The sequence below is a fragment of the Miniopterus natalensis genome, chromosome 5, assembly GCF_054644295.1.
Source record: "Miniopterus natalensis isolate mMinNat1 chromosome 5, mMinNat1.hap1, whole genome shotgun sequence".
In the NCBI taxonomy this organism is placed as follows: domain Eukaryota; kingdom Metazoa; phylum Chordata; class Mammalia; order Chiroptera; family Miniopteridae; genus Miniopterus; species Miniopterus natalensis.
The window spans coordinates 8,799,556-8,822,667 of record NC_142085.1 but is presented as its reverse complement, the minus strand read 5'-3'; the positions used below and the strand labels follow the sequence as shown (position 1 = coordinate 8,822,667).

Genomic DNA, 23,112 nt, shown 5'->3' with positions numbered 1-23,112 from the left:
CCATCGGTTTGGGTGAGAGGACAATACACCCACCAGAATCTTGAAACAGTCATGACCGTGGAAATCACAGCTTTTGTGGTTCTCGACCAGGTGTCATCCTACTAGCTTGTGCAACAATTTCAGTTATTTCCAGTTTTGTAGTGTTGCTATAACTGATTTTAGACATTTAGGCCAAGAATTAAATAAAGGGGGGACGGGGAGACAAGCCATTAGTGTAAAGGTTCAAATGGAAAGCTCCCGTATCAATACGGCAATACTTCAAATTACCTTCTTTCCACTACCCTCCTGAACTAAGGGGAAGCCAACATAAGAGGGTTAAATGGAAGCCTTTAGGTTATGGGCTGTGTGAGGGGTGGTGCTTGCACCTTGGATACTCCATGCACAGGAACCATTCCTTTCAGAACCATGAAAGAGTGCATAAGGTTGAAGCCCATGGCAAAATCAGGGTTAGATTAAATACACAGCAAAAAGCGGACAACACAGGAATAGAATCCACACCTCTGTCTTAAGTCAGAGAAGCTAGGTTACCTATTTCAGTGAGTTGAAAACACAATTTGAGAACCATCCCTGCAGCTCAGCTATGAGATTTAAACCAGTGCAAATGCACTAAAACATATCTCCAGTACATCCACGTAAACAGGAAATGTACACAATCCCAGATGAGACAGTGAAAATGTTTCACAGCTGAAATGCTGATGTACAGTAGCTGGAGTCTTTGAGAAGTGGGGCTATCATCACTCCAGACGTTTTCTTGAGGTATTATTTCTTGTTCAGCCTTCAAGCTCCAAGGCAGAAATTGTAAGCAGTTCAAAGGAGCTGATACCATCTTTTCCTTCCATTTTTTCCTTTACATTTATCCTGAGGATAACCAGTTCATTTCTTCATTATGAAAAAAAAAAAAACTTCCTTCTTCCATTGAACAGAAGCATGAAGTTACACAAGATGATGTTTACTAAAATTCCATGGGACAAATGACCCCTACTGTATTTCCTGAGGGAGGATTTCAAGATCCAATGGCCAAAGCTGCCATATAATGGAAGTCAGAAATTTGGGGCTGCATTTGTCACATGGACAAGAGCTCCAGAGAGCCCAGAAACTAACTGAGCTCTGGCTATTACAGGGGTTAGCCTTGCTACTTCTCAGACTGTTTCTATTGCCTTCCACCAAGCACAAGCTTCAGGTGAAGGTATACCAGGGAAGGCCTTAGACATGTTCTTTGCATGGGGGGATGCCAGAGGGATACAGTGGGTCAGGGAGGAGAGGAAGGGAAGAAAATCAGAGTGCTTTTAAACCAATTAGTGAGCCTAAGGTTGAATGGTTCCATTTTCCAGCTACTGGATCTCCCTCCTCCCCCTCCAAGAACATTAGAAATGCCATATTTGAGAGGACCAGTGATCCATTTGTTCACCATTCTGCCTGTAAAAGAAGCGTTAAGGGGGAGTTTGTGGAGCTGTATTTCACCAAATAGCCCTAGTGGCCTGTAATTCCTTTCGGGAGGCCTATACCATGCGAGGACTCCTTACCCCTCCTGCACCAGCAGTTCCTGCCAGCGCCACTTCCTGACCATGAGCTCAAGTTTCTGACTTGCTATGAGAAGAGCTCCCTTTTACCTATGGCTGTGAGGTAGAGGCGAGGGCTAGTACTTCAGGACCTAGTGAGCGTGTCCTTCCTCTTCACTGGATATTGATCACACACCATCCTCAGCTGTCATCGTTCCAGAACTGGAGCCAACATTTTAAAGATGTGTCCTCATCTAAGTGCCTTCACCCCCTGATCCTTTTTTCTCTGCACCTGTATTTTTTAAGTAAGGCCACCTGAGGTGCACAGGTAATTAAGACACTAGCATGGCTGTGTGTGAGGTCCGTTTTCTGTGTCTCCATGTGCCTTGCTGATGATGTAGCTGGCCTTTTGGCCACAGCAGCACACTGACCTCCCCCCTCAGCAATGCCTGGGTTTCCTCCCTGAGTCCTAGCAGAGCTCACTGCCTCCGGCTGCTGAGTTTTCTGTAAGTGCATTACTTCACACTCACCTACACTGAACCAAACCTGTCACTCCTGACTACTCACAGCCTGGCTTGTGGCCCTCCTGCAGGTTTGTTGTCTTTTGTTTGTTTGTTTGTTTTTAAGTCTCTTCTGGTTTACCTTTCAATGCCTAGAAGTAGTGACATATGATTGCACTGTAATATCCTACTTTGAGGTTACTTATAAAAATATTAAATAAGGTCTAACCAAGCATCAACCAGTAGGAAACTTCCCATTAACATTCTCTCCAGAAAGATGTTTATTCTTAAGTCTCTAAGTTGTTTCCCAAGCATGACAAAATATTCCTGTAATCTCATAGTAACTGGTGCTTTTAAACTGCCTTTGTGAAGAACTTGACAAAAGTTCTTTAAAAGTTTGAACAAATTAGATCTTGTTCCTTCTTGAACACGTTTCTTTTTATCCTCAAATACCTACAATATACAAGTTGGACATGATTTCCCACAGGGAAACCACTTTACCTTTCCTTCAATAGGTCTATGTGATTAAGACTTTACTGGCACTACTAAATCACTAGTTTGCCATCCTGCCAATTCAAGGTGAGTTAGCTGATGAATTTCTGTCCAATCAACAGCACAGCCTGAAGTATACCAAAGAGTACAGATGAAGGCCGAGTGTTCGGTAGGAAAGAGAGGAGGAGGAAACTGCGCTTTCATGGGGCAGGAGCAAAATCTAGCTAGGATAAAGGGTATTTTATTTTTTAACTTAAGTCAAAATTACATGATTTTAAAAAGCCACAATGATAGAGGGGAGTGGGACACAACAGGCTAAGATGTTTATGTTATCGTTTAAAACACATTTTCAGCTCCCAAACCAGGTGCTAAGGAGAGTGCTGGTAGAAAGTCATAGTGCTGGAGAAACAGATGTGCCAAGGACCCCAGGGAGACAGGAAATCACCTCCGAGGTGCAGCCACGGAAGAGAGGACTCTATCTAGGCAGGCACCTGGGGCTCATGATCAAGCTCCTCTGATCCCTACACCACATCATGCCTTCAACCTAGCTCAGAGGGAATATTTTTTCTTGACTTAAATTTCAAATAAATTGAGTTATAGAAGAGAAAGCTGATACAACTGAGCCGCTACCCTTGTTTACTTTCTACCACAGCAAAACGATGATGAAAGCAAAACAAAGGAAGCATAACCCTGAAAACCGGATTGTGGCATCAGCCAAGGTGATATGAGCTTGGTTCCCTTGCTAAAAAATGCAGGGTCCTGTCTCCCTTATCTCATGCCTCTCCTGGCCCCCGCCTCGTTGGCTGTTTCCGTTCTACTCTACTACCGTGGCCAGAGCTCAGGCCAAGGACTGTTCAGGTCGGCTACAGGAAGCTCTAGGACAGAGAATCTTTGGTGGCTCTGTGGGTGACAAGAGGTGAACACGTAACCTTGTTCACGGGCTGTGGAAGAAGCAACTGTCTCTGTCATGAAACCATGGTGAAATGGCCCTACAGTGTGCAGAAGATGCCACCTAGTTTGCAGAGGACCCAAAGGCTTTATGTAGGCAAGACATGCCTGAACCACGCACAAAGCTGCCCCCAATTTCCTGGAACGTGGTCATGCTTGGCCCTATCTGCCATCCAAGTTAGAAGAGCTAGCAGAAAGGAGTGAGTTAAGCACTCCCCCGTCCCTCTGGCATCCTTAGCCCACTTATTCAACACTGGAGGCTGCCTTCTGTCACAGGTGGTACTATTGCTGGTGATCACCTCTTTCCTTGGCTCAGATGGCTGAGCCACTGCTATCAGAGCTCAAAGAGGGGGTTATATTTCCTAATCTCCCGAAGAAGTTTTTCTTTATCCTGGTTGGCATTGGCCAATGCTTGTTTAGTTTCTGTAAGTTCCTTTTGTAGGGTAGGCAGTTCTGTCACCTGAGGAACAATAAGTAATTCACAGTTAATGAGTAAGGTAACACACCTTGCAAAAAACACACAAAACCACTCAGTAAGGGAACAAGGAAGAATTCAAGCAGAAAGATCCACAAGTTTGGTCAATGATCGAGAGAATCCAACTCGTTTTTTCTAAGAGCATAATGCCATCTTCAGAATTCATCAGGGACAGGGACAGCAGTAGGTGATGTGTGATCAGCAGCCATCCACCTCCAGCTCCAGATTTACATCCTCTATTAAGCACATCCAGAGGCTGCTGGTAGGCGATGGAGCCCAAACCACCCATCCATACACAGCACAAGAACCCTTTCAGCCTTCTGGGTTTTACCAGCTTCTGCGACTACAGTCCCTAAGGGTTTATGGGGAAGGTACTATTCAGTTAGGTCCTCACCTGCTGTCCAAAAGCTTCCCCAGTGGGGACCAAAAACACCTGTTCTTCTGGAGGCTGTCTCTTCTCACTTTTAGGTACTTCAGCTGATGGTCTGTCCTGAGCAGCAGCTGGAAAAAAAAAGTAAAGGTTCTAAATGACTAATTGCTGCCAAGATGCAGACGATTCCTAGTTGTCACCTGTTCCCTTACAGGAGAATAAAGGCAGAGAAGCCAGGGGGCTGACAAGCCCAACTCACCGCCTACGTGGAACACACCATCATCACTCCGCTTCAGTACAACATGCTCCATGGCCAGAGTGATGGGCACGGCGCCTGGAGACGTCGGGTAGATGGGGGGGATATCATCCTACAGGAAAGGGGGAACGCACATCATGCCCTGACCAACTCAGAGCAATTTAGGTAACAACCCAGGCTTCTACCATTCAGTCTGAAGCACTGTTGTCATTGTCTATGCAAGGTGTGACAGGCAGACCTGAGTCTGTCCCATTCCAGAGATGGTGAAACTGAGGACCAGGTAAACTAGGGATTGTGCACGGTCATTCTGCACACCAAAGACAAGGTCAGGCTACAGACAAAGTCTCCTGACTGAACCGAGGACTTTTTGACAGCAACACATATTTATGCGGTGCCACAACATCAACAAAGAATGCTAATATGCATTTCCTCACTTGATCCTCACCACCTTTTACAGTGACAAGGCAAGAGTAAGAGCCGTTACTGCCAGAATTCCTTGCCTGACAAAGTCTAAGGTAAAAACCAAAAGTGCCCCTCACCTTTAGGGTGATCCTGGACTTCAGGAGCTCAACCTGCATGGGAACTACCACCGGAATCTCCTCATCCTCTAAGAAGGGCCCCAGGCCATTAAGCACCGAGGTGAGCAGCTCAAGGTCACAGCCTTGAAGCAACAAATGCAGGAAGCCATTCTTTGTGGCCAGGGGGGAATGAACAGCTGCACCAGGCCCCACCTCAAAGCGAAGGCCCACAGCTGGCCTGATGTGGCAAGTCTTCGAAGTTGAGGATTCTTGAAAGCTCGTACCTTTGAGAAGACAGAAGGAAAAGATTAATTAACAGGGACTGTTCTAAGCACTTTACATATACTTAATATTCACAACAACCCTATGCCAAAAGTATTATCATCCTTCCCATCTTAGAGATGAAGGCACAGAGAATAACTTGCCCAAAGTTGCACAACTTATAATATCAAGGACAGGATCTGAACTCAAGCAGCCTTACTGCAAGGACCATGGGCTCAGCTACCTTGCTACCGTGCCCGTGGTACGAGGGAGGTTAAGGACCAAAAGAAGCTGGCCTTGCTCATAATGCCAAGGAAAGCTCTGAACACACAGAGCCCTCCATGTTGCTAAATTTGAACCTCTCTTCCTTTCTTCAAGTCTGGGTCTTCCCACATAAAACTACATCTCTCTGCTAAAGCCAAGCAGGATCCATGCTAATCTCAAAACCCTACAAAGTAATCTCAGGTGCAGCCAAGGACATGGAACAACTTACATACTCATATAACTGAAAATTGGTACAACCATTTTGGAAAACAAATTGGCATTATCTAGTACAGTTAAAGCTCTATCTTCCCTAATGACCTAGAAATTATACACTCAGCCCATCCAGCGCGGCTCAGCAGTTGAGTGTCAACCTAGGATCCAGGAGATCTTGGTTCAATTCCCACGGTTGCGGGCTCGATCCCCAGAAGGGGCTGTGCAGAAGGCAGCCGATCAGTGACTCTCTCATCATTGTTTCTATCTTTCTCTCTCCCTCTCCCTTCCTCTCTCTGTAATCAATAAAGACATATTAAAAAAAAAAAAATTATATAATCAGGAATATAACCCTGGAGGAACTCTCCAACATACACACTAGAAGACATGTACAGGGGTGTTCAGGGAACCCTACTTGAAATAGTAAAAATACTGGAAACAATCCAAATGCCTGTTCATTAATCAGCTGCCTCCTGCACGCCCCCAACTGGGGATTGAGCCCACAACCCCGGCACGTGCCCTCACCGGGAATCGAACCCCGATCGCCTGGATCCTAGGTTGACGCTCAACCACTGAGCCACACCCGGCCGTCAAATGCCTGTTCAGAAGAGACTGGAGAAGTAAATATAGTAACGTGTATGAGAGGTATTTTAGGGGTGATGGCAATGGTTGCACAACTCTATAAACTTACTAAAAGTTACTGAATTGTACATTTACAATGAGTGAATTTCACAGCATGCAAATTATACCTCAATAAAGCTGTTTTTAAAAAGCAAAAAGTAGTATATTTTACACAACAGAATATGATAATAAAAATGAATTACAGCTAACTCAACAACCTAGAATTTAAAGAATATCATGTTACTTGAAAGAAGCAAATCACAAAAGATATAAACTATAATTCCATTTACAATAATTCAAAACCCTGCAAAGCTAAATGCATCGATATGAACACATGGAAGAACTGTAAAGCAAGAGAGTGATAAACACAAATCCCAAGATGCCATGGTTCCCTCTGACAGATGAGAGGCAGAAGGCTCAGGAGAGGAGTTCCCGGGGCTTCACTTGTTTTACTTATTAAACCAGGAGGTGAGAACATGGGTTCACCGTACTGTTATTTTTTTATACCTTACATATACCTTATAAGTATGCCTTCATATTTACTCAATATTTTTTTTAAAAAATTTTAAATGAAGCATATAGCACAAGCCCAGATTTTTCCTGTCATCTTTTAAAGTAAAATGATAATTCACATCAATGGACTTAATCTGAATGACAGAAGCTCCTTGGTCAGATATAATTTGATGTGAGCAGCCACACTAACAATGAGTGGCCACTGTCCTCATGCACCAGCTGAAGGAGCACGTGGGGAATGAAAATGGAGACTAACCTACTGAATGCAAAACCCCAGAAAGAGCTCTATGAAGTTCCTGGCAAGGAGGAGGCTTTGTTGTTCTTCCTCCCCCTAATGGCTACTGGAGAGAAGGGCCAAGGGCTTGGCTAGGGCAGCTGCCGCTGGAGCAGTGACAGGAGCCAGTTAAGCTCTGGTTGTCCCACACAAATCCCACCAGTTTTCCTGGAATGGCTGCCATCCTTACCCGGGCACTGCCCATGCAGGAACGGCCAGAGTCCCACGGTGCCCAGGTGCTGCAGGTTCAGGTCCTCTGCTTGCAGGGCCACAGTCAGGTCCTCGCCACGTACCTCAATCCCCAACGACACGTCATTCACCTTCAGCACCAGAACTGAGACCTGTAAAAGAAGACTCTGTTAGCTGAGTCCTGAGCTTCCAACCTGGAGTCTACCCTCTACAGAGAAGAAAGTAGAGCAGCTGACCAGGTGAGGACGGAGGTCTTCCCCACTGGGTGAGACTGAACTATTGGCCTCCAGTGACCCCTGGCCACAACTCTCCACGGCAGGGCTCCCTTGAACATCAGCGCTGTCCAGGACACTTGGAAGAGATCCTGGTGGAAGAGATTCTGGACCAGACTCTGCATAAGAAAGACAACAAAAGAGTTTGTTCAAATACAATCTCTAAAAACAATGACAACTGTAAAAACAAAACAAAACATTTATGACATTTATGAGACAACTAGAAATTTGAAGACTACATATTTGATGAATTTAAGGAATTACTATTAATTTTTAAAAGTGTGATAATAGTATTTCGTCAAATTTTTTTAAAGTCTGCAAATGGAAGCAACCCAAGTGTCCACGGATGGATAAAAGAATAAATAAAATGCAAAGGAAATTCTGACATTGCTACAATGTAAATGAACCTTGAGGACATTATATTAAGTGAAACAAGCTGGTCACAAAAGGACAAGTACTGTATGCTTCCACTTATAAGAGGTCCCTAGAGTGGTCAAATTCATAGAGAAAGAAAGCAGAATGATGGTCAACAGGGGCTGGAGTAGGAGGGGATGATGAATTATTGCTTAATGAATACAGAGTTTCACTTTTTCAAGATGAAAAGAGTTCTGGAGACATATAGTGGTGATGGCTGCACAATTATTTGAATGTACTTAATGCCACTGAATTATAGTTAAAAGAGTTAAGATGGTAAATTTATGTATCTTTTACCATAATGAAAGTTTGTATTTTCTAGAGATACATAATGAAAATATTTATGGATAAAATGATATGTTTGGGATTTGCTTCAAAATAATATGGGAGGAAGGGAAGTGGTCAGAAGTACGTATGAAACCAGAATGACCGTGTGTTCTTAATATCTGAAGCCAGGTGATGGGTATGAGGGCTCACGATTTCATTCTGTCTACTTTTATATATATTTGAAATTTCCCTAAGAAGTTAAAAATAATAATAATAAAACAAATATAGGCACACACCACATAGCTTAAGTAACAGTACATTCTCTTTTTATTTTTTCATTTAGACACTCAAGGGACGATTTTAGAAGTTTGCATTTCAATAAGCTGAAAGAAGCAGTGTAATTGATTCCTGTGGTAATTGATCTAATTCCTAAAAGTTATTTGTTTTATCATAGACAAAAAGCTCCTAGTTACTTTCCAATAATAAAATACATAGTTAGGCAAAAACCAGACACACACACACCATTGACACCAGCCACAAAACAAAGCCTACTGCTGCAGTGAGGTGGCTGTAAGACTAGACTCGTTCTATGACAAAGGTCAGGCACCACAAAATAACCTAGAAGATGTGGGGATAAAGCTAGAGCCACAAGTCCATTAAAATTTCTCTTTTTTCAGTTTTGGTTAAGAAAAGGTCTTTTTAATCAAATCTCAGCTCCTTCTGCATCCTGCCAGTCTCAATGCAGGCAGTAGAAAGCACCCTTTCTGGACCTCTAGAACGTTGGCTGGCTCTGCTTCCACTTACCAGACTCCAAGAGCACCACGAAGCTATCGCTGCCATCACTGTCCACTGAAATCCGGTCTTCAGGGCCGCTGCTATCCAACGAGACAGCATCAAATGACTGCTGAGATACTGTCCTCTTCATGGAAAAAAAACGGAGCCGGGAAGCACTTCCACTCACTGGGGCTGCCACCTTCTCATCTATCTTGGCCATGGGCTCCCTATTCAAAAAACAAATACAAAACCCACAGATGTGCCTTCAGAAACACTGTTCCATTCCCCTGCAATACCCCTCCCCTTCAGCCCAGATAGTTATTATATACATAAACTTTGATGTCAACTATTACCTGCTATGGGGGGAGGTTACACCATTTTAACAGCTGGCCTTTCTGAATCCTCATATTTTAGCATTTAAAACTGCATAAGCAGCTCTTCCCGAAAGCAGCCAGAGGTGGCCTCTGAAAATGAGTTGCTATTCACTTGACCAAGAAAACCCCACAAAATCATGCAAATCAAGAGGTTCAAATCTCCGCGTTCAATTTAAGAACACTCGTGAAACGGCGCAGGCCATCAAGGGTATGCCTATTCGAAAAGCTACCAAGTACGTGAAGGATGTCACTTTACAGAAGCAGTGTGTGCCATTCTGTCGTTACAATGGTGGCAATGGTAGGTGCACCCAGGCAACACAGTGGGGCTAGATGCAGGGTCGGTGGCCCAGAAATAGTGCTGAGTTTTTGCTGCACATGCTTAAAAATGCAGAGAGCAATGCTGAACTTAAGGGTTTAGATGTAGATTCTCTGGTCAATGAGCGCATCCAGGTAAACAAAGTGCCCAAGGTGTGATGGAGAACTTACAGAGCTCAGGGGTGGATTAACCCACACATGAGCTCTCCCTGCCACATGGAGATTATCCTACTGCAAAAGAGCAGGCTCTTCCTAAGCCAGAATAAGAAGCTGCACAGAAGGAAAAGATACCCCAGAAGAAACTGAAGAAACAAAACCTTATGGCCCGGAAGTAAATTCAACATAAAATAAATACTAATAAAAGTAAAAGCAGCCCGGCCAGGCGTGGCTCAGAAGCTGAGCATCGACCTAGGATCCAGGAGATCGGGGTTCAATTCCCGGTCAGGGCATATGCCCAGGTTGCGGTCTAGGCAACCAATCAATGACTCTCTCATCATTAATGTTTCTCTCTTTTCCTCTCTCTGAAATCAATAAAGATGTGTTTAAAAAAAAAAAGCAAAAGCAGAAAAAATAATAAAATAAAATTGCATAAGCAGCTCTCCCTTATCAACACTGAATGTCAAGGTTATTTAAGATCATCACATATAGAGAAGAGAAGAACTACCTACAGCCCCTGTGCTAATGAATGGCACCTGAATCCACCCACATTCACTCCTCAAGTATTTACTGAGTGACTTCTGCATACAAGGTACCGTACTGGGCACGGGGCAGAGGCGAAGGGTGAATAAAGGGATGCGTAAGACATCCTTTACCCTCAAAAAATCTGTCATCTAGAAGGAGGGAGGAGACTCACACATAAATAACCAGGGCACATGCCCGGGTTGTGGGCTCGATCAATGACTCTCACACATAAATAACACTGTATGGAAGTAGGTTACACACACCACGAGAGAGGGACAGAGGCACAAGCCAAAGGCTAGGCAATATCAAAGAGGGGACAAGGTGAGGAGAAGGGGATCGAGGCGGCTTTGCAAAGGGAGAGGGCATTTGAAGTGGTCCTTGAAGGGCTGTGAAAGAGGTAGGGAAAAGGGCATTTTATAGAGAAGCAGCAGCATAAGCAAAGGCAATGGAGCCAGATAAAGAAACTGACTCCTGGTTAAAGGTGGAATTAAGAAAGACCCAAGTCTGCCCTAGCCAATTTTGCTCAGTGGTTAGAGCATCGGCCCACGGACTGAAGGGTTCTGGGTTCAATTCCAGTCAAGGGCACGTACCTCGGTTGCAGCTCAATCCCCAGCCCCGGTTGGGGCACGTGTGGGAGGCAACCAATTGCAATGTGTCTCTCTCACATCGATCTTTCTCTCTCTCTCTCTCTTTCTCTCCCTCTCTCCCCCTTCACTCTCTGAAAAGCAATGGAAAAAAGATCCTCGGGTGAAGATTAAAAAAAAAAAAGGAAAACCTAAGTCTAGTACCTCTTTATTTTTGAATCCTCACCCGAGGACCTCTTCTCCATTGCTTTTCAGAGAGAGTGGAAGGGAAAGAACTGGGGGGGGGGCATCGATGTGAGGGAGACACATGGATTGGTTGCCTCCACAAGGGCCCCGACAGGGCCAGGGATAGAGCCTGCAACTGAGGTAGGTGCCCTTGGCCGGAATCCAGCCCGGGACCCTTCAGTCCTCCGGTCGAAGCTCTAACCACTGAGCCAAACCAGCTGGGCGTCTACTACCTTCTTGCAAAGCACTTTTTTCACTTTACCACATGGGTGCAGCCAAATTATAGAAAACCTTGGATAAAAGATTATATATGAAGGTGCTTGGAAAACTATAAAGTGCAGGAGGTATATGGGAAATCCCTATACCTTCTGCTCAGTATTGCTATGAACCTAAAGCTGCTCTAAAATAATAAAGTTTTTTTTTTTTAAATATATCTTTATTGATTTCAGAGAGAAGAAAGGAGAGGGAGAGAGATAGAACATCAATGATGAGAGAGTCATTGATGGAGCCCACAACCCGGGCATGTGCTCTGACCAGGAATCGAACCCCGATCACCTGGATCCCAGGTCGACGCTCAGCCGCTGAGCCATGTCCGGCCAGGCTAAAGTATATTATTTTTAAAAAATCAAACAAACAAAAAAACTGTAAAGTGCCATGTGATTATGCCACACTAAAAAGTTCAACTAGCACAGCCAGCGAGGCTCAGCGGTTGAACATCGACCTAGAATCCAGGAGATGACAGTTTGATTCCCGGTCAGGGCACATGCCCGGGTTGCGGGCTCCATCCCCAGTCAGGGGCGTGCAGGAGGCAGCTGATCAATGACTCTTCCATCAATGATGTTTGTATCTCTCTCTCTCCCTCTCCCTTCCTCTCTCTGAAATTAACAGAGATATATATATATTTTTAATTATGCACACAAATGCCTAATAAGTGGGAAAATATTCACAATAAAACATTAAGTAAATAAAACTGGACATTTTCTATATCCTATAGAAATATAATCCTATTGTAAAAATAATATTTGTGTATATATGTGTATACACATATAAGCATTCACATGGATGCACAAATATATGTAAAAGCATTGGAAGGAAATAGATCCAAATGTAAACAGTGGCTCTCTGGATAGTGTCATTACAAGTGGCTTTCATGATTTCTTCTGTATTCTTCCATTTTTTACATTGTCAACAAAATGAGCACAATCATTGTTATAATTAAAAATTATGACCAAAGTGATGAGAATGTAGTTACATTTACAGGATAAGAGAGCAGCCAAGAAAGAAGAAAAGACGCCTCCTTCCCAAGTGTAGCTGGGTGAGGCACATGCTCAGGGTAAACTGACGGGCAGGAGTCAGTGCCACAGAGTCGTCCAGGGTACGGGGGGCTGAGAAGAGGCCAGTGGCCTGTGCAGTGAGGAAGTCATTGTTGATGTTTACAGAGGAGCTTGTATCACACACCTTTCTTCCCTCTTCTCCTCCTCCCTCACTCTTCTGCATTTAGAAAAGGCAGTACATTGGGTGACTGGGAGTTCAGGCTTTCAATTCTCACCCCACCACTCACAAGTTGTGTGATCTTGATCAAGTTTCTTACCTCTCTGAGCCTCAGTTGCCTCATCTGTAAAATGAGGAGTGGTATCAGTACCTGCTTTATAGGGCTGTTACAAGAATTCGATGGATTAATATTGTAAGTATTTAGGACAGGGCCTGACACATAGAAAGCACTCAATAAATGTTGGCTAGAATTATGATGTCATTCAGCCCTGTAAGTTTTCCTTTCTCCTTTCTCCTAGACTTTGTATGCCTAGCAGGTTCTAGCACACCCACAGGCAATGTTGAGAGACCCACTTAAGACAATCCACTTAGACAAAAGCTCTAAAGGCACCGTTTTTCATACCAAAGTCCCCAAACCACAGAATGTCCCAGCAGAGATTTCCCATAGTCTTCATTATCTTCCTAAAACCACAAGGCACCCAAGGGAAAAATCTGTACCTTTCCACTCTTCTAACTACATTTCTGTTCTTCTGCGTACTCCCTACTTATCTCCAGGGCCTAACAGAGAATGGCACACAGTAGGACTCAAAAATTATTGCTGAACCAGTGGATGCAATTCTTCCTCGTCTGCCCCTTTGACAGATGCTGACAAGGTGTACCAGAGGGAGCAAGTCCACAGCCCCAGCTTTTAATACACAACACAAGATTCATGGGCGCATCTCCCTGAAGCCTCAGCTTCCTCAGCTATAAACTAAGAATACAAATATCTGCAGCTACCTCACCAGGCTGCCATGGGAATCAAATCAAACAAAATACTACACTAGAGCCCACTGAAAAGAATAAAGTATCATACAGTTGGCAGGTACTATTATTTTGATATAGCATATCTGTATCAGTAACAGTGAGTCAGAGAAAGAAGAGGTAATTTAACCCTAACAAGCAAAAATGTTGACTTGTAAACTGCTCAATAGGCTATGGTAAGTGGAGGCATGTGAAAATACAAAGGATTTTGTGTTATTTTATTGCAATTTCTGGTTCTTCCCCTATCACAGAATTAGAGGTAGCCTGAAAATTAGTCTCTCTGATTGGTGTACCTGTATCCTCCTAGTAGCCTGAAAATTCCTCCACTGCCCTGCACTGCAAGCAGCTCTGAAAACCAAAGGCTTTGCCACATTAAAAAGGTCATTCTATGCATTCTCCTGGACTGCACAGTACATCCCACTCTAAAAACGCTCACAGTAAGAGACTAAGTCCAATGACCACAGCTAGGAGGAAGAGATGGGGGTGACTCAAGGAGGCAGAGAACCACTCACTTGGCTGGGGGCAGGGACAACATCTTGTGCATGGTGGAGCTCATTCGGTCTCTGCCCAGACTAAAGGCATCCTTGGTCAAAGACACAGCTTCCTTGGTGAGGTCCATGGTGGCATGTAGAGCTTCCTTGGTGGCATCCTTGGTCATGTGAATAGCACTTGACAATTCTCCTTCAATGTTCTTCAAGGGCATAAGCTCACCATGTCCATTCACAGGAGTATCGCTAACACCGGCAGGCTTCAGGGCAGCTGGTGAGCTGGATGCTTGGGCTCTGCTCAGTCTCTTGGCCTGCAGGGAATCCACTGCCTCATGGCCCTTCCCTGCCACCTGCTGTGCAAGAGAATCTGAGTCCTGCAGTTCTCCGTTGCTATGGAGAGGCAGTGGCCTATCCTGGGGCGCATCTAGGTTTTCAACGCCACTATCCTCCAGAACCTTCTCAGGGCTTGCTGGGCCCTGGTCTGAGGAGGCATCAGACTTCAGCTCCCGATCCTCTGAAGGAGATAGCTCTGAATCTATAAGGCTGGTGGTATCTGAACCTGCAGAGTCAGCTTTGGCAGCACCAGGGACAGGATGCATGAGCAGAGCCACCTCAGCACTGCGGAAGAGGACACCAATGCAGGCTGTTTGGTCCTGCAGGGCAGACCCAGTCATGGCCTCTGTGTCCTTGGTCAGCTGCTCCTGAAGGCCCTGGAGTACCTCCTTCAGGCGAAGCAGAGCCAAGTACTGGTAGTGGTCAAGCCTCACACGGACATGCGCAGGGGAGTGCACAAGCATGTGAACATCCGCCACATCCTCCAGCTCGGTCAGAGGCTCTTTGTTGTCCACACCACCACCACTTTCCCTCAGAATCTCCATGACTTCTGGAAAGCCTGACAGGCTTTTCAAATCATGCTCTGTCTTTGACCTCAGATGGGACAAAGTGTCGGGGGCCAGGGCCTCAGACTGAACAGGACTGCCAAAGCTGGCTGATGGCTTCAGCCTCCCTTCTGTGGCCAAAAGTAGTTTCCGTGCCTGGGCTTGCTGCCAGCGAAGGGGCAGGCAGGCCCAAACGGACAAGGGAAAGGGGGCCACAAAATTCAAGGTCCGGCCTTTGAAGTTCTCTGTTCCCTCAAAGTCCAAGGAGATCTGGGGGAAGTGGATGGACCAGAGATCCTGGGAAGCCTTAGGCCTCTGGGGAGGGAGGGTATTTGCATGAGGGAGGTTGGAATCCATCTGGAAGGTATGATGCAAAAAAAGCATATGCAGAAGGCTGAAGCCACCTGGAACCTTGGGGAACTGAGCATAACTGGAATGAAAGAACTCAGCAGCAGCAAAACCCTGGAAGAGACTGTGGAGGTCTGGACAGCTGCAGTGCGGGGCATGACGTGTATTGGTGGCAGTCATGCCTGATGCAGAGAAGACCAGGGCCTGGGGCCGATGCAACCCAGCCTGCTCTCTCTTCTCTAGTGGGAAGCTCACCTTCAGGGAGAAAAGGAAACCCAATTAATTCAGAATGGCCATCTGAATATCTCCATACCCCACCATTAACACACAATAAAAAACCATTTGGGTTGTGAAACTGTTTTCCTTATTTCTATCCAGTGGAAAGAGCAGAACCCTAGATCATGACAACCCGAGAAATGCAGCTGTGGCTGTGAACAGGTAACAAAAACCCCACTCTCTCCCCACCTTCAACCAGAAGGCATCCAGTCGGATGTCCAAGTGTTCATCTTTCTGGCTTGAATCTTCAAGTTTGTAGATAGCTTTGAACTGCTCCAAGCTGCGGTATAAATCCAGGCAGAAGAGGTTTCCCCAGAGCAAGCTGACAGGATCCACAGTAAATGTCAGACCATTTAACTCAATGTAGAGATTGGGACAGGGAACTGGAAAGCAGAGAAAAAGAGAATAGCCATGTACAAAGTAGCAGCTCGACTCCTATTTACCAGCTAATATTCATTTTACTATCAAGAGAGCAAACATTTATTCAGGGCAGAGTTTTAACAAAGGTGTGCTAAACTGACTCAAACATCTAAACTCCTAACGACAAATGAGAATATAATTAGTAGCCTCAACTCTGACAAATGGGAAGAGCATGCCTGGACAGTAAAAAATGGCCACCTCCGATGCTTACCTGGAAGCTCTTGATTATCTGGGAAATAATACTCTGTGAACTCAATGTGAATGGCAGAGACCTGAGTGGGTAGGTTGTGAAGTTTCCGACTACAGGAGAGGAGTGTAGATGGCTTCTTACTGGGCTGTCCAGCTGTAGAAACCTATGTGATCACAAACTGCTGTTAGCATCTAGGCTGCACCCAGAATAGAATTTCCTGTTTCCTCTACTATCCTTCCAGAGTCTGTCCCAGGGAGTACAGTGCCTTTACACATATTTTACACGTATTACAGGCATTCTTACACCTGTCTAACACTATCCACAAGTTCATGTTTTCAACGGAAGGTTTGTAAGGTTTGTAGTGGGCTATTCACAGGATATAGGGAATCCTAAGTCCAGATCTCAACAGCTATGCTCAGAAGGAAACAGACAAGTGTCAGAAAACAGCCCCAAATTCCACAACTTTGTTCATACTTGTTGCCTTCCAAACGTACTGCCCCACCCCTTTTCAACCACGTTTCCCCATGTCCTGGACTCCTCACCTGGTGGATGTCCAAATCATCCACCCGTATTACTACACAGCTAGAGCGCAAGCGATTCCATGCTGGAGGCCGAAAGGCAGCCTGTCGGCTCTGAGAGGGGCTTCTCTCAAGGGGGGTTTTTCGAGGACTGGAGAGAGAATCTAAGTGAAAATAAAAAAGTGGGAAAAAGAATCAGACACATTCAACTCTCATTATTAATAGAATTAAGAAGTAAAGACTCTAATTAGGATTATAAAGTAATGATCCTAAGATCATTAATGCTATATGTAGGAAAGACAGCTTAACACTGTCTAGCTTCTGGATGGAACTCAAAAATTATCTTCTCCTTAAGACCAAGGCAACAGCCTATTGAATAGAGGTGATGACAACCTCTCTCAACATTGCAGCCATCCCTGGGGACAAACAGGACTCTGTAAAGAAAAAAGTCACTAATGACTCTCCATGGGATAAGGTTGGGATAACTAGCTAGTCCAGTGCTTTATCTCCACTGGATATTCAAAGGTAAATGGCCAGAGGCTAAGCAATAGGAGTCCTCCAGCTCCTCATAACCCACCTGTTTTCCTCCAGGAGGAAGAGTCTACCCCCAGGTGCCAGGGTGACTTCAGACCCATCTCTTCATGCCACTTCTCCATTTTACTCTGAAATTCCATTACCAGTTTCTGGGCCCACTGGCCTCGGGTCTCCATGGCCTCACAGTGACGTACCCAGTGTTTGCAGCTATCGCCTGTACAACAAAAAAGCAAAAAGAATTGAGTCCAAGATCATGATCCAATTTTCCAATTTTTCGTTTCCATTGGTATAATCATAGTTCAGAATCTGATCCCTCAGCACCAAACCAGAATTTTCTGGGATAAGTAAAAATCATCCAGTGAGAGTGCTCAAGTTCTTCTGGATTCCATGTAACTTTCCCCTCACATTCCTGAAGGCCAGCTTCTGGCTGCTGCCATCTTTGACTATAGATTACTGGACAGGCTCTAACCAGTGAAAGTAAGGGGCAGAGGGTAGAATCAAAGCAACATCTCAGGCACTCCCTTCCTTCCCTACTTCCTCTCAACCCTGTTAAAAAATCATCAATAATGGACCCTGAAAGTTTCCAGATGTCCTCTGGAAGAGGTCTATTTCCAATACCTCATGTGCTGCAAGCCCTCACACAGTCCTGCAGGGCAGTCAGGGACGAACCCAGGAATCTGCGCTGAATACCTGGGCCATGGTAGAACTGCCCCCATTCAGAATTCCCATACCTGCCCAGTGGAAGGGGTAATAGTCAAATGCCATTTTGCGGAAAGTAAGCTGCATGGCACCATCCATGAGTCTGTTTGCAGAGACACCTATAAAAGAAAAATAAAAGTGACTAGCAACAGGAGGAACAAAGAAGCCTAAACACCTCTTGAAGCATTAAAGTTCTCTTCAGGCCCTAGCCAATTTTCCTCAGTGGTTAGAGTGTTGGCCCTCAAACTGAAGGGTTCCGGGTTCGATTCCAGCCAAGGGCACGTACCTTGGTTGCAGGCTCAATGCCCAGCCCCGGTCAGGGTGCATGTGGGAGGCAACCAATTGATGTGTTTCTCTCACATTGACATTTCTCTCCCCCCCGCCTCCACTCTCTCTAAAAAGCAATGGAAAGAATATCCTCGCGTGAGAATTTAAAAAAAAAAATGTTCTCTTCAGGATCTGATACACATGACGTCAGGTGATTTTCAAGACTGAGTCCCTCCTCTTTGAGTTACAACAGTCAATGGACATGCTCTAAAAGATCCAAAGAAAAGTATATTCCACTGTTTCTATAAATAGCTGCCAAGTTTCCAGAAAGGCAAAAGAAACTGCAAAACTCAGGATTCAGGAGTTCCAATCCTAGGTCTCCCTTAGACATATTCTACCAACCTTGACTGATTGATTAATTCCCCAAACCTAACAATACTTGTAGTACTGTCCCTCAGCACAATACCTGGAGAGGCATAAGGCAGATTCCCCCCAAAACAGGACCCATATTATTTCCTTTCATATCCTGGCCTCATAGAGAAAACTGTGTTAACACTGTACATACAAAATACCATGGAATACTAAAAATACTACACTAACAAGAACATTGTAAAATAAACATACAGAATATTGTAGTTAAGTTGGAACTTTTAGCAATAAGACAATTATTATATTGACTTCCAGTCAAGACGCTGGAGTAGAAAAATGCAGTGCTCGCCTCCTCCCACAATCAAAATTACAACTAAACTACAGAACAACATCATTCAGAACTGCCTGAAACCCAGCTGAATAGAAGTCCTACAACTAGGGATTTAAAGAAGCCACATCGAGACTGGCAGGAGAAGCAGAGATGTGGAACGGGCTGGTCGCACACCCACATGTGGTGATTAAATATCAGGAGGGATATCTCCACTGCAAAAGACCCCCTGAGGAGCTAGGGGACCCAGCCCCACACCAAGGCCCCTAGTCTAGGGTTCCAGTGCCAGGAAGGGACATCCCCATAACTTCTGGCTATTAAAACCAGCAGGAATTGTGGCTGAATGACAGGGAGTCCCAGGCAGTTCCTCTTAAAGGGCCCACGCACGGACTTACTCTGACTCACTAGCTCTGAACTCCAGCGCTGGGACAGCAGCTCAAAAGGTACCAGGGACATTTGGGGAGGAACTGAACTATCTGGCATCAGTGCAAGAGCTGGGGGACAGCTTTCTCCCAGACAGAAGTGCTGGCAGAGACCATTATTCCTTTGATGAGCCCGCCCCACAGACTGGCAGGCGGGTGTCATATCTGAGTCTCCATCAACCCTGCTATCACCATTGCCCTGACCTGTTGATTCCCTGAGACCCAGCCCCAACAAACTTGCCGGACCACCCAAGCTGTTTGCAGTGGCTTTTCCATATGAATGGCCTGTCTTGGCTCATGCTTCACTTTCCTAAAATCTCTGAAACAAGCAGCATCTGGCCTCATTGTGCCCAGTACCTCTCCCTAAGTGGTCCCAGGCCCGTCACTAGTGGCAGCCAGCCTTGGTCCACAGGTTGGCCTCTCCTGGGCATCTCCAAGCCTAGCACAAGTAGCAGCCATCTGCAGATCTCTCTGTAGCTCAAACCTTGTGGCCCAGGGCAGAATACAGGTGGTGACTGATCTTGCCTGCACCTCCGGGAGGCCCCCCCAGCCTGGTTGACAACTTCGGACCACATCAAAGCACCACCCAACCACCTCCACAGTGACACACTCAAGGGGGCGGACTCAGCAGGCACCACAGTCCCACTGAAGTAAGCCCTGCTCTGTGGGGTGGGCCCCTACACAACTGATCCTCCATGGTGGTCTCTGGTGACAGCCAGCCAGGCCTTGCAGCCAACTGGCCTAGGGGTAAATCCCTCACATTGATGTGCCAACAGGAATCAAGCCTCAACTACAACAGGAGGGTGTACACAGCCCAAGGGAGGGAAAGGAGGCACACCTGGAGTGCTCAGCTTAGGTGATCAGGGAGGCTGTGCCACTGGACCCTACAGGACACCTACCATATTAGGCCACCCTACCAAGCCCCAGGAGACATAGCAGCTCTATTTAATACATAGAAACAAACACAGGGAAGTTGCTGAAATGAGTAGACAAAAGAAACATATCCCAAATGAAAAAACAGAACAAATCTCCAGAAAAGAACAAAACAAAATGAAGACGAGCAATCCACTAGATACGGAGTTCAAAACACTTATCTCTTCAACTAGACCCTAAGAACTGTAAGAGGAGGGACTATTCTACATATATGTATTATCTGACCTACCCTGTCCCTTACTAGAATGAAGGGAAGTACCATGAGATCCTCCAGGTATAAGCTCGTACACCTACAACCAGAGGGTCTTTTCCATCCAATCTAGACCTCACAAGTTCTGGACTAATCAACACCCTACCAAGAGATACACCTATACCAGCGTTCCTGCTGCTCAGTCTTTTTTTTCATAATTACTCTAAGGGATCTTTTTATGCATTTTTTCCTAATTGCCCCCTCCATGAAATTTTAATACCTCAGATATACTGTATATCTTCTTATGTACTATATGTCTATCTGTGCTCTATACATAAAAAAAGTAAGTGTAAAGCTTTGCCTGTTATTCAATGCAAGGTTAAGAAAGACTAAATTTTGTTAACTTAAAAAGTTAAATTAAGCCTGGCCAGGCGGGGCTCAGCGGTTGAGTGTCGACCTAGGATCCAGGCGATCGGGGTTTGATTCCCGGGCAGGACACATGCCCAGGTTTCGGGCTTGATCCCCAGTCGGGGGCGTGCAGGAGGCAGCCAATCAATGACTCTCTCATCACTGATGTTTCTATCTCTCTCTCCCCCTCTCCCCCTTCCTCTCTCTGAAATCAATAAAGACACATTTTTTTTTAATTTTTTTAAAAGTTAAATTAAAAAAATTTAAACTAATTTTAACTTAACTTTATATCTGCTGAGTAATTTTAATGTGATTTATTTACTTATATAAATTATAATTTATCAAATTACATATGTAAATTTGCAATTTATATAAATACATAACAGTAATATAATCAAATATTTAATCATTCAAAATTATTTTAGCAAAAACAAAACAGCTGAAAATTTTAAATTAATTTCATTAAAAATATATTAAATGAACTTAGCTTTTAACCTTTGCTTGATATGAAAAAATAATCTTTAACTTAACTAGCTGCTAGATATTCATTCATATATTGTCAGTATTTTTTCTTTTCAGCACTTGACTAAATGATGGGTTGAATAACATTTGTAGAATTAAATAATAAAATATAAACTATTTTGATTTAATTCTCAAAGCTCAAATCACAAAAGTACTGAAGATCAAACATAAACAACCCTGACAAGCCACCCAGTGGCAGCCAGCAGGTGTGTGCAGGCTACCTCTTACCATACGACTTTGAGATCAAGCAATGGATTGAAAGAAAGTCCTCTAATCACAGCCATCTATTCAACAGTTTGCAGTACTGATCTTCCATACATTCTGTGTGCCTTTCATGAATTCAACATCAATGTTACTCAAGTGACATCCAAGCAAAAACCAAGGAGAAATTAAATACTAAGGAATAAAATTTTGTCAGACAGGGTGAAGCTTGGAGGACCGCAAACCATTGTTACATGTAAGATTTTTTTTTACCCCCCACCAAAGAAACAATTTTCAATGTCTAGAATAGGCAAATATTAAGACAGAAAATAGATCAGTTGTTGCTTACAGCTGTGAAATGGGAAGTGACAGTTAATGGATACAGGATTCCTTTTAGGGGGGACAAAAATGCTCTAAAACTGGATTATAGTGATGATGGTGCAACCCTATGAACACACTAAAAAACAATGAGTTGTATATTCTAAATGGGTGAATTATATGGTATGTAAATTATATCTCGATAAAGCTATTTAAAAGAAAAGAGTAGATTTTCACCTGCTTGGGGGAAATATCCCAATTCAAATGCATGAGCTAGGCTATTGGAGAGAGGGGGTTTCACAGCCATGCTGCCTCTGTTGGAGTTACTTAGAGCTAAAAGAACAAGCTACAAGAACTGAGCATATAAAAACAGGGTCTAGAAATGAAACCAAATATAATTACCAATCACCAACATACTTAATTTTAAACACATAATTATATATGAGACATAAATGATAGTGTGCATAAGTGACTAATGATAGTTCTGCAATGAACTGGTGGGAAAGGAGAGCCTTGCTTTAAGAGAGGCCAAGGTTTGGCTCACAGGCCTTATTCTGAGGGAAAATGGTTAAAAAGAGTCAGGTGACCCTCTTTCCCATCAACCACCAACCTCCACTCTGAAGCCTTTGAAGTGAGAGATGCTCCAGTTTGATTTCTTTTATTGAGATATAACTGACATTGATTTCAGTTGTGTAACATAATAATTCGACATTTTTATATATTGCAATAGGTGTAATTAACATCCATCCCCATGCAGTTACAAAATTCTTTTGTTATAAGAACTTTTAAGATCTACTCTTAACTTTCGAATAACAATACAGTATTATTAACTATAGTAACCACTCTGTACATTCTATCTCCATGACCTATTTACTTTATAACAAGTGTGTACCTCTTGACTCCCTTCATACATTTGTCCCCCTCCCTATGGAAACCACCAAACTATGCGCAATATCCATAAGTTCAATTTTTTTTGTTTTTTAGATTCCACATATAAGGAAGTTATACAGTATTTTTCGTTCTCTGACTTATTTTACTTAGAATAATGCCCTTAAGGTCCATTCATGTTGTCACAAATGGCAGAATTCCCTTCTTTTTTATGATTGAATAAGATTTCATTGTATGTATATATCTGCGCGTGTGTGTGTATGTGTGTGTATCTTTATCCATTCATTCACCAATGGACATTTAGGTCACTTTACCCATTCATCCATC

The 23,112-nt window shown here is 44.1% G+C and overlaps 1 protein-coding gene across 1 annotated transcript in view; it reads right to left on the bottom strand.

Annotated features, from left to right (window-relative positions):
* Window positions 1-2,977: 2,977 nt before the first annotated feature.
* The window catches only part of BLTP3A (bridge-like lipid transfer protein family member 3A), a 60,642-nt gene continuing 40,507 nt past the window's right edge, over window positions 2,978-23,112 (bottom strand). Inside the window, exons 9-21 of the mRNA XM_016223728.2 lie at window positions 17,972-18,058; window positions 17,284-17,454; window positions 16,731-16,870; window positions 16,210-16,351; window positions 15,768-15,961; window positions 14,101-15,557; window positions 9,148-9,344; window positions 7,627-7,781; window positions 7,392-7,542; window positions 5,080-5,342; window positions 4,544-4,652; window positions 4,309-4,415; window positions 2,978-3,899 (exon numbers count right to left, since the gene is read on the bottom strand). Of these exons, the coding sequence (XP_016079214.2) occupies window positions 3,774-3,899; window positions 4,309-4,415; window positions 4,544-4,652; window positions 5,080-5,342; window positions 7,392-7,542; window positions 7,627-7,781; window positions 9,148-9,344; window positions 14,101-15,557; window positions 15,768-15,961; window positions 16,210-16,351; window positions 16,731-16,870; window positions 17,284-17,454; window positions 17,972-18,058 (3,299 nt within the window). The 3' untranslated portion in view covers window positions 2,978-3,773. The remainder of the gene's footprint in view (window positions 3,900-4,308; window positions 4,416-4,543; window positions 4,653-5,079; window positions 5,343-7,391; window positions 7,543-7,626; window positions 7,782-9,147; window positions 9,345-14,100; window positions 15,558-15,767; window positions 15,962-16,209; window positions 16,352-16,730; window positions 16,871-17,283; window positions 17,455-17,971; window positions 18,059-23,112) is intronic.